Raw genomic sequence first — 14,746 nt, forward strand, 5'->3', positions numbered from 1 at the left:
ATGATACCCAAGGAAATGCCCAATGCCCACAATACTGTCTAGGTAGACAACCCACTAACTTTATGATGCCCAAAATGATACCCGATGCCCACAATGCTGTATACTGTATGTGTGCACTGGTAAAGCATTACAACCTGGCTTGAAATATAACATGGAGAATAATTTCACACTACTGCAGTTTTAAATGACTTTTTATTATTATTATTATTAAAAGACTGCATACAAATTAGCATGAAATGGTCTGACTTTTCAATCTTTAAAGCATTCACACAAAACCTGAATGTATACATTTTCAACACTGAAAAATATGGATAATGCCTATATTTCTGTGTTTAAAATGTTGTTTTGTTGTTCAAATAGTAAAATAGCCTACAGCAGTAGATAAATTCAGTGAAAACAGTGCATAAAATCAGTAAAATGAACCAATAAAAATAGTTTTAGTGGACTTAAACTATAGGTTTGCATACATCTACAGGCTGAAAGCATAATCACATAGCATTTCTTTAAGCATGAATCAACTGATGCACTTTTAGTCAGCAATATGAAATGAGGTATGAAAAATTATATTTTTCAGTCGGTGGTCAAGGCTCAAAGAGCTTATAGTCAGAGCATGCAAGATTGGTTATTCCCTCATTTCTTTACGGTTTGCAACATATGCGTTACCATCCCGTCACGTGTGGCTCTGAAGATGTAACACAACGTCTTGTGAAAATGAAGGACCATCACAGGCGATTCTGCCGTTAGAATCTAGCGTGGCTCGTTTCACCTGTAACCGTCATTCCATCCCATGATTTTGTCGTACTCCTGAATTCTCTGCTTGATGTGCGAGAGTTTGTTCTTCAGATACTCAAATCTTTCCTTCTTCTCCAGAAATGAAGGATCCTTAAAAATGAAATAAAAACCCACCATGAACACATAAATAACAAAATAAGCTTTCTTGGTGTTTCTTAGTTGTGTTTGCTAATTAAAGCAAGCATCATTATTACTACTGCTCATACTTAAGGGTTAGTGATTTCAATAAGCACTTAAAGGAATATTCCGGGTTCAATACAAGTTAAGCTCAATCGACAGCATTTGTGGCATAATGTTGATTACCACAACATTTTATTTTGACTTGTCCCTCCTTCTCTTTAAAAAAAAAAAGCACTTGGGCACAATGGGAATGGGGCACACAATATTTCTTTACACCCAAGTATTAAAGATTTCTCAGAAGGTTTAAAAATCTAGTTTTCCAGTGCTATCTATCAAATTATGGCTCAGTGTCTTTATAGAGGGGCGACTGGGGGTCTGGGTGACTACCGCTGTTTCCTCCTCACAAAAAGACACAATAGATCCTCCGAAAAAAACAACCTCCACTCCCTTCCTTGTGCTCCTTCCTATTTTCCTCCACTCGCTGTTCTCAACATTCAGCCGGCAACATCTAGACAAAACCAACAGGCCTGCACAGGAAACTTTGTGGAGTTCAGCGGCCACGGAGTCCATGAAGGTCTGTGTAGCTTGTTTTAAAATGAACATGTGAAGGCAAAAAGAAGCTTAAAAATGGTAAAAATGAAAAAAAAAAAAAATGGTGACCAGTTACAGGAGCTTAAATAATACAATTTACCTTTTACACTCACATACATTTTTACCTAAAAATCCTACATATTATACCTGCTCTCAACTGAAAAATATATCTTCTATAAAACAATACACATTGCTTTTTTATAATCGCCGGGCACTCAACCTCAATGGCAATAAGACATCAATAACTAACCAACTTCTTCCTCTGATACTCCTGAAGAATTTTGTTGATGCTGTCTCGCTCCTACAAAACACAACAGGAGACATATTATTTGCTTATTCAACATGAACTGCGGTCAAATCCTCAGCATAAAGGGTGAAGAGATGTTAAAAGGATAGTTCACCCAAAAATGGAAATTCTCTCATCATTTACTCCCCTCATGCCATCCCAGATGTGAATGACTTTCTTTCTTCTGCAGAACACAAATTAAGATTTGTAGAGAATATCTCAGCTCTGTAAATCCATATAATGCGAGTGAATGGTGACCAAAACTTTGAAGCTCCATAAGGCAGCATAAAAGTATTCCACAAGACTCCAGTGGTTTAATCCATGTCTTCTGAAGTAATATGATAGGTGTGGGTGAGAAACAAATCAATATTTAAGTCCTTTTTTACTATAAATCTCCACTTTCACTTTCAGACGTGAAAGTGAAACTAAACAGGCAACACATGCGACTTTCAGATGAAAAAGTTAAAGTGGAGATTTAGAGTAAAAATGAACTTAAATATTGATCTTTTTCTCACCCATATCAATCATATCACTTCTGAAGACATGGATTAAACCACTGGATTCGTATGGATTACTTTTATGCTGCCTTTATGTGATTTTTGGAGATACAAAGATCTGATCATCATTCACTTGCATTGTTTGGACCTACAGAGCTGAGATATTCTTCTAAAAATCTTTGTTTGTGTTTTGCAGAATTAAGAATGTCATATACGTATGGGATGGCATGAGGGTGAGTAAATGATGAGAGAATTTTTTTATTTTTGGGTGAACTATCCCTTTAAGAGTCAAAACTAATTCATTTAATAAAACACAGAATATAAGGATGTACTGTACATATTTGGACAGAAGACAATGTTAAGTAAAGAAAAAAAAAGCAATTTTTAGCGTACCATCTTACTGGCGGGGTTTTGAGGTAAACTCTGCATCATAATGTCCATTTCATTAAACTTCTTCAGAATCGCTTGAACCTCAGTATGCAGTTCTTTATACTCAGAGTACTGGTCATTAAACACAGCTTTATACTGGTCACGCTGCTCATCCGTTCGAATAACTGGATACTTACTGCAGGGAAAAGCCAAAACACAAATTAAGGAACTATAATCAACAAACAATCAAAAGTTTTAAAAGGAAAAAAAACCCCTTTTGTGAACTGTCCATCCGTTAAACAGTACTCACGCGATGTAGTCCGGCATGATGACAGGTTTGGGGGTGTGTCCAGAGGGAATATGCCCTTTCATGATTTTGGGCTTAGAGACGGCAGGGGCGGCTGCGGGTGCGTGCTGTACTGGCACCAAAACATGCTCTGGGATCCTTGAACCATCAACAACCTGCAAGCGTAAAGGAAATATTATTCTGTTGATCTGTATCAAAAATTGAACTCACAGGCCGATGAACATTATAGTCAGAATATATTATCAGACTGCACTACATTACAGGGAAACATGAAAAAATGTCAAATACTTGCCAAAGGCACATCAGCAGGAGATTCTCTCAGCTGCATCTGTAAACACATGTGGAGGCGATTCATTTGGTGATTTTTTTTTGTTTGCGACTACCAATCAATTAATTTATATATCACATGACCTTTTGATCTGAAGGCTTAAATACTTCAAATCAGTTGTAGACAAACATTAATTGTGCCTACATAGGAATTTCTTTAGTTTACAAAATTTTTTAGAAAGTTAGAGGGTATAGTGAAGGAAAAGCAGTCAACAAAAGCACTTTCCACCATCAGGCTGAACGGTACCAGTAGCATCCACTTAAGCACGGTTCAGAACAGTTAAAGACTGTTTAGCCCAGGGGTGCTCATTACATCGATCGCTAAATTTAGTAGCTTTAAGATGTATTAATGGAATATAATCAAACAGTGAAGAACAGTAGCTAGTAGTTTTATGATACATTTAATTTCATTCTGAATGTTTACTTAATAGGCTACTGCTGTTAATTAAAGCACTGTTTTCTTAAAGGGACAGTTCACCCAAAAATGAAAATTCTCTCATTTACTCACCCTCATGCCATTCCAAATGTGTACGACTCTTTTACTTCTGCAGAACACAAAGAATTTTTTAGAAGAATATTTCAGCTCTGTAGGTCCATACAATACAAGTGAATGGTGACCAAAACTTTGAAGGCCCAAAAGGCAGTATAAAAGTAACCCATATGTCTCCAGTGGTTTAATCCATGTCTTCAGAAGAGATATGATTAGTGTGGGTGAGAAACAGATCAATATTCATGTCCTTTTTTAACTGTAAATCTACACTTTCACTTTCACCTTCAGCCACCTACTGGTCGGGGCTGGTCAAAGGTGGAGATTGATAGTAAAAAAGGACTTAAATATTGATCTGGTTTTCACTCACACCTAACATATCACTTCAGAAGACATGGATTAAACCACTGGAGCCGTATGGATTACTTTTATGCTGCCTTTATGTCATTTTTGGTCCTTCTGAGTTCTGATCACCATTCACTTGCATTGTATGGACCAACAGAGCTGAGATATTCTTCTAAAAATCTTCATTTGTGTTCTGCAGAAGAAAGAAAGTCAAACACATCTGGGATGCCATGAGGGTGAGTAAATGAGAGAATTTTCATTTTTGGGTGAACTATCCCTTTAATTTTTTTGTTGTCCTATAGTTTTGCATTTGTTTCTATTTATTGCTTTTATCTTTTTGTTCATTTGTTTCTTTGTTCTTATTTGATTGCAGAATGTTGACTTGTCTTGAATAATTACTTGATAACTTGAAACAATGCTTACATAATTAAAAAAAATAAGTATTATTATTTGTTGTGGTATTAAAATAGGTATAAAAATCACAATTTTCACTACCGACTATGTGCATACTGTGCATGGTAGATCTTGCTATAATAACATTATAAAAAAGTAGATCTCATTCGGAAGTGTGAGCATCCCTGGTTTAGCCCAACCAATCTCGTATTAAAATAAATGGGAGAAATTGGAACGGCCAATATGGCGGGCACAGAAAAGGAAGTCTCACCTTAATGGGTAAAAGAGCGAATCACCTTTTAGATACAGACATCGCCTGTCAATCAACTCGAGAATGCACATGCGCATTAGCTGGTCGAGCCTGTAAATAGCGTTTTTTAGTGTGATCTGATTTAAAGAAGCACAATTTAGGATACCATCAGGGGTGGACTGGCCATAGGGAGACCTGGGACTGTTCCTGGTGGGCTGGCCACGAAACGGCGCCGAACGGGTGGCGATAAGCTGAAATGGGCTGCTGCGTTATGCCAAACGGGCCGCGACTGGCTGAAGAGGGCCGCAAAACGGTGCCGCGATATGCAGAAAAGGACAGCGAGCTCGGATGGATACGGAACGGCACGGTTCTGCAATGAGAACTGATTAACCAGATGGTGGAAAAGTGCCTCAAGTGTCCAGCATACATGGGAACTCCTTCAATAATGTTTAAAAAGCATTCTAGGATGAAGCTCATGAAGTTGCTTGAGAATGAGAGTGTGCACAGCTAGAATCTAGACAAACAAGCGCAAAAAGAAGAGACTTTTCATTTAGTTTTAAGTAACTTTTTGGTCCATTTGTGTTTGGTTGTATTTTTTTGTAATTCATATTTTATAATGATGGCTTTCCTGTTATTCTAAAATGTAGACAGTGCCTAAATACTATGTGTAACAGTTTGCTCCCACTCTTTCAACCATCTTGGCTTCCGGAAGTATTTTTCCCATTCATTTCTTCCACTGGGATTTCATAAAATCCTTCATAAGAGTTCAAAGCCATGAACCAAATCAACCAGCTAGAATCAAAGTAAAGTAAGCATATAGCAAAAATAAAAAAAAAATGTGAGATATACACAAATATATAAGTAGTTTGAGAGTGTAAGGAGAGCAACACGATCGCCTCTTTCACAGTTTGTCATGGGAGTGAGCGGTTGCTGCAGAGCTCTTTTGGTGCGCTTTGTTTGCTGCAGTTTTCTGATTGGTGGATTTTCCCCCTCAGGATCATGGGTAGTGTAGTTCTTTACCAGGAATTCCACAATTAAAGATGACATAACGCAGACTGATGGCTTATACCATCGATTAACAAACTCGAAGCTCTGTCTTTAAAGGTTTAAGAGCTATCATTAATAATCTATTCCCCTATGGAAAAAAATGAATGGGATTTTTACTTCTGGAACCAGACTGTTGCACTCCATAAAAAGAGTAGCTGTATCCAAAGTTTTGACTGGTACTGTATTTATCTATTTAGAACAAAGTTGGACACTAGTCTTGGAAATATGATTAAAATGGGGACAAAAATCATCCATCTCACCTCTTGCCCGTGCCCTTCTCTGAGTCGTCTAGCCACCTCGTGCCGCCACAGTTTCAAACACACTATGGCTCCAACCAAGTATACAATCATGGTGAAAAACAGGAAAATGATGGCTGCTGTCTGTCCGGCCTCTGTGCGACAGAAAGCACCATTGATACCGTTATTGAAGACCGGATAAGAGCAAAGTCCACCTCGTAAAGTGTCATTCACATAAACACAACCAGCTGCCAAAAACAGGAGAGCAAGTGCCAGATTTATGAAGAACTCTGTTAAAGGCCACCAACTTGAGTCCAAAAGGATAGTTCGGTAGTACATGGTCATACCCAGGACTAACATTATAACAGTAACTAACCACGCTAGTCCCGCCACTACTAGGATGAAAGGTGTCTTGGGTCCGGTGTAGTATGCATTGCCGTAAGCTCCTCCATAACCACTTCCGTAAGAGCCTCCATAACCTCCGCCAAATCCGCCAGGTTGCGAATATCCAAACATGTTGTACCACTCATTGTCTTTGTGAATATAAGCGCAAACGCATGCAAAAATCGCTGCCCCCAAAAGCAGCTCGATGCAACCCAGAATGCGTAAAAGTCCCGTCCAGGACTTCATGTAGGAGTAACGCTGATTGTATTCCTCAACTTTTTCGCTGTACGTCAAAGCGGTGCGTACTGTATGGCCATCGTCTGATCCCATGGAAACGCCCAACAGCATGGCTTCGCGCTCTTTCCGCATGTTAGAACTGCCCCCGGAGCCTCCATACGGGTCGCGGTAAGAGCCAGGAACTGATGGAGTGTGGGGTGGAGAGCAACGGACACCCTCAGTAATGGAGCTCTTGTGGCTGGAGCCAAGCATGGACTTAAGTTTGCTGCTTCCACTACTGGACCTGAAGAAGTTCTTCCATGAGTCTGGGATAAAACGGCGGATGGGTTTGATGTCCATGGCGGAATCGTTGTGGTCCTCGCCTCCACCGGGGTCAAATTCGGGTCCCACCGGTGGTTGGTCCAGTAGGGGAGGAGGTGGCAGATGTTCGGAGCTTAAAGAGTGTTCAGAATCCCTGAGATAATTCAAGCTGTGAAGGCTCAGAAGCGAGCCCTTCGGCACATCGTCGTTGTGGGGCATGTTTTGGACTCAATGTCGAGTCTTCTCCAGAGAATGCAATTATCCCTAGAGGAACATTAAGTAAACAGGTTTAAGAAAAGTTCCAGAAAATAATGGTTCTCAACTGGTGGGACTCGTGACCCAAAAATAGGTCACAGGTCTGTTCTGATACATCATGGACAGCAACGATAAAACAATGCTAACAACACAGCCATATAATCGTGCATAGTTAGGATAGCAAAATACATAGGCTTCTCAACTTTTAAGAGGGCGGAGGAAAGGCTTCCAAAAGCTTTTGTTTCTTGGGTTGCAAGGGGGTACTAGGGGGTGCTCAGAAAATTTCAGAGAAAAGGTGCGTAAAAAAAAAAATATGCACGTAAAGGAAGAATAAAAGTAATATATACGTGTATATACATATATATATATTCCAAATTTGATTTCTAAGATACCATTTTAGAGATAGCATGTGTTGGAAACATTAATGCTGTAAACTTAGAGATAGTTCACCCAAAAATGGAAATTTTCTCATCATTTACTCACTCTCATGGCATCTCAGATGTGTATGACTTTCTTTCTTCTGCAAAACACAAATGAAGATTTTTAGAGGAATATCTCAGCTTTGCAAGTTCATACAAAGCATGTGAATGGTGGCCAGAACTTCACAAAAATCCCATAAAAGTAATCCATAAGACTCCAGTGGTTTAATCCATATCTTCAGAAGCGATATGATAGGTGTGGGTGAGAAACAGATCAATATTTCAGTCCCTTTTTTCTTTTTTTTACCATAAATCTCCACTTTCACTTTTGCATTCCTCTTCTTCTGTTTTTTAGGCAATTCGCATTCTTCGTGAATATCGCCCCCTACTGGTCAAAGGTGGAGATTTAAAGAAAAAAAAAGACTTAAATATTGATCTGTTTCTCACCCACACCTATCATATCACTTCTGAAGACATGGATTAAACCACTGGAGTCATACGGATTACTTTTATTCTTCCTTTACATGATTTTTGAATATTCAAAGTTCTGGCACCCATTCACTTGTATGAGGACCAACAGAGCTGAGATATTCTTCTAAAAATCTTAATTTGTGTTCTGGTGAAGAAAGAAAGTCATAGACATCTGGGATGGCATGAGGGTGAGTAAATGATGAGAGAATTTTCATTTTTGGGTGAACTCTCTCTTTAATGCCAAATGAATATTTTTCAGATAATGTTTTCTTTTGGCTTTAGTATAATGAAAATATAAAAGACAATTATTTAATTTTGCAAATATGTTTTCATTACAATATCACGCTTACTATGTTTCTCACAAAGTATGAATGGGTATTTATGAAAATAGCTGCCTTTTTATATTTTAGGAACGGGGTCCCTTGCAAGGGCATCATCTTATTTGGGCATCCTTGACATCAAAAGTTTCAAAAACCCCTGCAGTAAAGTATGCAATATTGTCTGATTGTTTGAATATTGCCAGCATATTGGCTTTTACTAACAGTCATCTTGCAGATTTTAAGAAAGATTACACTTATGGTGCAGGAAACGACTGTCTTTACAAGAGCGTATGAAAGAGCTAAAGCTTTAAACTGTAATCGGTAAGCAAGACATTATGCAAATAAAAGAAATACAAAAATAAAAACCCTTCCCCAAAGCAGATATGTGTTCAAATAAAGGCTGTCATCAGAAATACCCACCACTCAAGACACCAGGATAAGCTACAAGAAGCAAAATCCTGGAGAGCAACTGTGTCTTAAAGGGATGAATAAGAAAACTCACTAAAACTGAATTATATATTCAGTATATTCAGTTTGTACAATATGCAAGGGATAATGTAATGTACAGTCAGCTAGTAACTGTTGCAAAATAAACCCTGACGTTGTGATCAGCATGTGAATCTGAGGGGTCTTCTATCACCCCAAAAGGGATTATTTTGCAATAATGACAGTTTGACTGTACATTATTCCACTTATTATATGGCTGCTTTCCTAGCAAATAATCCAATTGATCCATATAAAATATTGATTTGAGTTCAAATCACTATATTATGTAATAAGAGAGAGTGTGGAGTGATACGAGAGATTACTGGTCATTACACGAAACTATTTGGCCAACCAGAATAAAGTTTTCCAGACAGCCAGGCAACAAATGTTTACATTAACTGTTCAATGTAGGAGATATATAAGAGATGTGGCTCGGACACTGGTGCTCCCCATGTCATACGGTCCAACACTGTAACCTGAACACAGCACCGACTGTAACAGTAACTCGTCCAGTGTTTCCCATTAATTACCTAGACTGTGGTGGCCCGCCACAGTCTAATTTGTCCCGCCACAGTTTCATAATGAACCAAAAATATTTGTAAACTTCTCATAATAACATAAAAGATCTATAGCGTTGTGTTTTGCGCCATTGCTTCAGCAAAGCATCTCTCACTCCCAGTCAGCAGCTGAGGAGCAAGTTCAACACAGGTAACCACTTTTGCTTCATTGCTCTATTCGATTTTGTGTTTTGACCATTTGTGAAATGCATTAAACTCCGTCTCGTTTACCATGTTTTGTGGGTGTGACTTTTTTGCCGTGTCATCACCATTCATAGCTTTACAACAAATGTATTTATGATTAAAATACTACAAGAGCACAAAATTGTTCTTCATAGATCTAGCCTCTTAATTTTGCTCTCAAAGTGCACCAGGTCGATGCATTTAACTTTAAAATGTACAACATTTTCTTATGAGGGAGCATGCCCCCCTAGAGGGTCCGAGGTCCACCCACCAGTCTCACAAAATCCTGTGGGAAACACTGCTGACCACTAGCAAGGGAGTAACTCTAAATCCACAGAGGATACGTCTGCAACCCAAACATTCACGATACAGATAGAATCAAGAGAAATGAACATGCCTGTTCAAGCACTAGACGTCTGATTGGGTATTCATACGACTGTAACTACTATCTCAGCATCAACACCATAAAGTATGGAAAACAACATCTCCATGTTACGTTCTTCCTTAAGCATAGTTTACCTAATAAAACAAGAGAAACAGCATGAAAATGATTACAAATAAGTACATTTTTAAAGGATACCTCTCTCACGCAGTCACTGAGAAAGACTTAGATTGGCATTGAGTTCAGTGTGAAAAACTTCATTTAATGTATATGAATCCAAAGCCTGGAACAATATCAAGACAAAATTAAAACAATTAGGATTTTAATAAAAGCAATCAATAGAGCAAATGTCAAGCAGCTTGTAGCTACCACATCACACTAACAAAAAGTACCAAAAAGTAACGTGTTAATACCATGTTTCGTTTTAAAGACATGCTATGTATCATGGCATGGAAGCATGGAACATGAATATGATAATCATCCAGTATCGTGAGATAAATATACACACACACACACACACACTGGCGGCCAAAAGTTTGGAATAATGTACAGATTTTGCTGTTTCAGAAGGAAGTTGGTACTTTAATTCAACTGATCACAAAGTATAGTCAGGACATTACTGATGTAAAAACAGCACCATCACTATTTGAAAAAAGTCATTTTTGATCAAATCTAGACAGCAGCCATCACTCCAACACCTTATCCTTGAGTAATCATGATAAATTGATCATTTGGTACTAGAAAATCACTTGCCATTATATCAAACACAGCTGAAAGCTATTTGGTTCATTAAATGAAGCTTAACATTGTCTTTGTGTTTGTTTTTGAGTTGCAATAGACTGGCATGTCTTAAGGTCAATATTAGGACAAAAATGGCAAAAAAGAAACAGCTTTCTCTAGAAACCCATCAGTCAATCGTTGTTTTGAGGAATGAAGGCTATACAATGCTTGAAATTGCCAAAAAACTGAAGATTTCATACAAAGGTGTACACTACAGTCTTCAAAGACAAAGGACAACTGGCTCTAACAAGGACAGAAAGAGATGTGGAAGACCAGATGTACAACTAAACAAGAGGATAAGTACATCAGAGTCTCTAGTTTGAGAAATAGACGCCTCACATGTCCTCAGCTGACAGCTTCATTGAATTCTACCCGCTCAACACCAGTTTCATGTACAACAGTAAAGAGAAGACTCAGGGGTGCAGGCCTTATGGGAAGAATTGCAAAGAAAAAGCCACTTTTGAAACAGAAAAACAAAAAGAAAAGGTTCGAGTGGGCAAAGAAACACAGACATTGGACAACAGATAATTGGAAAAGAGTGTTATGGATCTTAACCCCATTGAGCTTTTGTGGGATCAGCTAGACTGTAAGGTGCGTGAGAAGTGCCCGACAAGACAGTCACATCTATGGCAAGTGCTACAGGAAGTGTGGGGTGAAATGTCACCCGAGTATCTGGACAAACTGACCGCTAGAATAACAAGGATCTGTAAAGCTGTCATTGCTGCACGTGGAGGATTTTTTGATGAGAACTCTTTGAAGTAGTTTAAGAAGTTTGTAATAGTAATTTTTCATGTTATTAATGTCCTGACTATACATTGTGATCAGTTGAATGCCACTTTGTTGAATAAAAGTACCAATTTCTTTCCATAAGAGCAAAATCTGTACATTATTCCAAACGTTTGGCCGCCAGTGTGTATGTGTGTGTGTATATATATATATATATATATATTATGAAGTACCATGGTACAGCCACAGTACTTTTTTTACTTGGTCACACTAGAGTAAACTTTTCCTTTTTAAACGCCTTGTTACGCTGCATTTCTCGTACATTAAGACCAACCAAAACTGAACCTTTTAAAGGTGTTTGCGCCAGTTAAATTGTAACATTCTGCACTGAACGCTTTCCCTGCATTCCATTTACAAATGAAACAATGTTGCACTGCAGACACATGCGTTCCTGAAGAAACAATCAGCGGGTTCACCAGGTCAAAATAAGATTTAAAATAATCCCAAACAGTGAGTAGATCTACTTTCAAAACTAAGATCTCTGCTTTAATAAGGGGGATTAAGCGACAAAACAACGGCACTGACAGACAGATGAGCATATATTAATACGCAAAAGATTTGGATATGTGAACTGAAGAAAAGAAAGGTTTAGACAATGAACTTTAAGGATCGTTTGGTCTTACCTTTTCTACTATCGTGCCTCTACATTTTTCGGAAAACACACACACCGGTTTGGAAATTTGTACCACGTGACGCAGCCGATCCCTGAGTGTGACGTCAGCAGACTTTACCTGAAGAGGAAGAAAACTTTGATCTGTTTTCTCCTTCAATAGAAACTCATTTTCCTCGTTACAGACACTGTGAAGGTTATGACAGTATTGACTGAAACTGCTGACTAATATGTCATATATTGCAGACACTTCCAGGTGACCTCATTTACATGACATTTTCATAATCTGGAAAATGTGTTTTGATGACCATGTCTTTCCCACACTGAAAAATAGTAATAATAATGCAATAATAAGAATGTTTATTTATTTGGTGAACAAATGTTAGGCAGAATGTTAGCCTCAGTCATCATTCACTTTCATTGCATTTTGTTTCCCATACAAGAAATACGAATATTGACTGACGGCAGCTCTCATTATGGCTGGCATCTCTTTTTGTGTTCCACTCATATAGGTTTGGAACAATATGAGAGTGAGTACATAATGACAGAACTTGCATGGTTAGGTGAAATATCCCTTTAAGCAAGGGTATTTTAAATAACTGATTTTTACTAAGTGACTCAGTACTTTGGTATAATGGAGCTGTCTTTATTGACCTAAACTTCTGTGGTTGATTTATTTACATAAAGCTAATCAGTATAGGAATTTGGTAATCATGTCTTACTCAGCAACTTTCATTGGTAAAAAACTAAATCTTGCTTTAATTGTGTATTTATTAACAAAAGTCAACTCAAATGTAATTAATCATTTGAAGTCCAATTAAATATCTAGTTTGTTTTCACCTGTACAAAACTACATCCGTATTTAAAACAGTTATTGAGCATGTTCCCATGGATTCTTCCTTTATATGCTTCTTTAGTTCCTCAATTTGCTTGAAGAAACTTTACTTACATGTCAACTGAAAGTTATTGTCTCTTTCTCTTCCTGTTGGCACCAGTCTAACTTGGAAAGATACAAATAGTACACAGAATCAAAGAGTGTTTCAAAACTTACTTTATGCCAGTTTCAGAAATTAACTTGTACATTATGGGGCAATATTGGCCCCCTGGATTACATTTTTGGGGGGCATTTTTGACCTTAATTAGGCATACTTTTTTAACCACTTAAAACAAATGTGTATCATCCGTTTATGTCAAATATTTATCAAGAATTTATTACCTCTTAACCTAAGAATTAAATGTATTTAATTTTGGTGGCATTTGAGCCCCGTGCCCCTCTAAATTTCTGACCCTGCTTGCTCACTAGGGCTGTCAAATTAAAATGCAAAATTTGAATATGTCAAATTTACGGGGAAAAAAAATGCTCAGCGGTTAAGGCTCTGGGTCACTGGGTTACTGACCAGAAGGTCAGGGGTTCAAGCCCCAGCACTGCCAAGATGCCACTGTTGGGCCCTTGAGCAAGGCCCTTGACCCTATCTGCTCCAGGGGTGCCGTATCATGGCTGACCCTGCGCTCTGACCCCAGCTTAGTTGGGATATGTGAAAAAAAAGAATTTCACTGTATATGTGTGAATGTATAAAGTGTGACAGAATAAAGGCTTCTTCTTCACATTCAAATGCTAAAACTGTGCATTTAGATGTGTGCCAAGAACTGACAGAGACTTCATATCAATTGCATTCTTGCACTAAAAAAGGCTAGACACAGCGCACCAAATACAGTTTAACAGAAAGCAGGTGTCTCAAGCAATGGTGTAGCCAAGGGTGGGCCAGGGTGGACCTGGGCCCACCCAGAATATTAGAGATTATTCTTTGATTTCAAATATATATTTATAAAATAGTTTTAAAAAAAATGCATGAATTCTGATTTCTGAAAGTATAAAAGAACTGTTTGAATGTGCCGCTTCTCTGTTGTTAAGGAAAATTTGGTTAAAAACAATTGGCAGATGCTATTTGCATCCTGGTGCAAATAATGGTATATGCTATCTACACCCCAGTGCAAACAGTGGCAGATATTATTTGCACCCCAACCCTGGTGATGCACATAGTGTCAGATACTATTTGCACCCATATTTAAATACTAACATAAGTATGGGCATCACTGTGTTTTTATTGTGTTTATTTAGAGTCCCAGAGACACACTACATTACACTTAATCTTAACCTTACCTTAGAAAAAATAACCTTGGTTTTACTACAGTAATTATAGTTTCACCATGGTATTTTTTATAAATTTACAGTAACCGTAAAATTAGCCATGGTTACTATATTACCACAATATTACTGTACTAACACCATAGTTAATTGCATTAAAACTATGGTTTCTGCCAAAAACACACTACAATATTAGTAATACAGTGATGCAATCTACACACAAGCGATGCCGAGCCGCGGAAATGAGTGCGATCAACAGACCCCACCTCCGTATCAAACTTTTCTCTGCACACCTCGACATTCATCATGACTAAATCACTGCGATGAAATCAACATAAATATTAATCTGTATCTATTATTTTAAGTAGTGGAAACAGGAAATC

At 38.0% G+C, this 14,746-nt stretch overlaps 1 protein-coding gene across 3 annotated transcripts; it reads right to left on the reverse strand.

Annotated features, from left to right (window-relative positions):
- Positions 1–179: 179 nt before the first annotated feature.
- Positions 180–12,391, reverse strand: LOC127432852 (MARVEL domain-containing protein 2-like). 3 transcript variants are annotated; one of them, XM_051684312.1, is made up of 8 exons: positions 12,231–12,391; positions 10,057–10,178; positions 6,072–7,232; positions 3,255–3,290; positions 2,966–3,117; positions 2,680–2,851; positions 1,754–1,804; positions 180–882 (listed from the first exon to the last, which is right to left on the reverse strand). In XM_051684312.1, exons 3-8 carry the CDS (start codon positions 7,185–7,187, stop codon positions 763–765), a joined length of 1,647 nt encoding a protein of 548 aa, XP_051540272.1. In that variant the 5' UTR covers positions 7,188–7,232; positions 10,057–10,178; positions 12,231–12,391; the 3' UTR covers positions 180–762. The 3 variants fall into 3 exon arrangements, with proteins under 3 accessions (XP_051540272.1, XP_051540271.1, XP_051540275.1); XM_051684311.1 differs by lacking the exon at positions 10,057–10,178; XM_051684315.1 differs by lacking the exons at positions 10,057–10,178; positions 12,231–12,391 and adding an exon at positions 10,240–10,312.
- Between the last annotated feature and the right edge of the window lie 2,355 nt (positions 12,392–14,746).

The sequence above is a fragment of the Myxocyprinus asiaticus genome, chromosome 42 (genome assembly GCF_019703515.2).
Source record: "Myxocyprinus asiaticus isolate MX2 ecotype Aquarium Trade chromosome 42, UBuf_Myxa_2, whole genome shotgun sequence".
Lineage (NCBI taxonomy): Eukaryota > Metazoa > Chordata > Actinopteri > Cypriniformes > Catostomidae > Myxocyprinus > Myxocyprinus asiaticus.

What these genes read in the sequence shown, in the direction of transcription:
- LOC127432852 (XM_051684311.1), bottom strand. Translation starts at nt 7,187, where the DNA reads ATGCCCCACAACGACGATGTGCCGAAGGGCTCGCTTCTGAGCCTTCAC. An exon ending in GAGAAGGGCACGGGCAAGAG is followed by an intron (nt 3,291 to 6,071) that starts GTGAGATGGATG and finishes ATGTGTTTACAG; the next exon opens with ATGCAGCTGAGAGAATCTCC. An exon ending in ATCATGCCGGACTACATCGC is followed by an intron (nt 2,852 to 2,965) that starts GTGAGTACTGTT and finishes TTTTCCCTGCAG; the next exon opens with TAAGTATCCAGTTATTCGAA.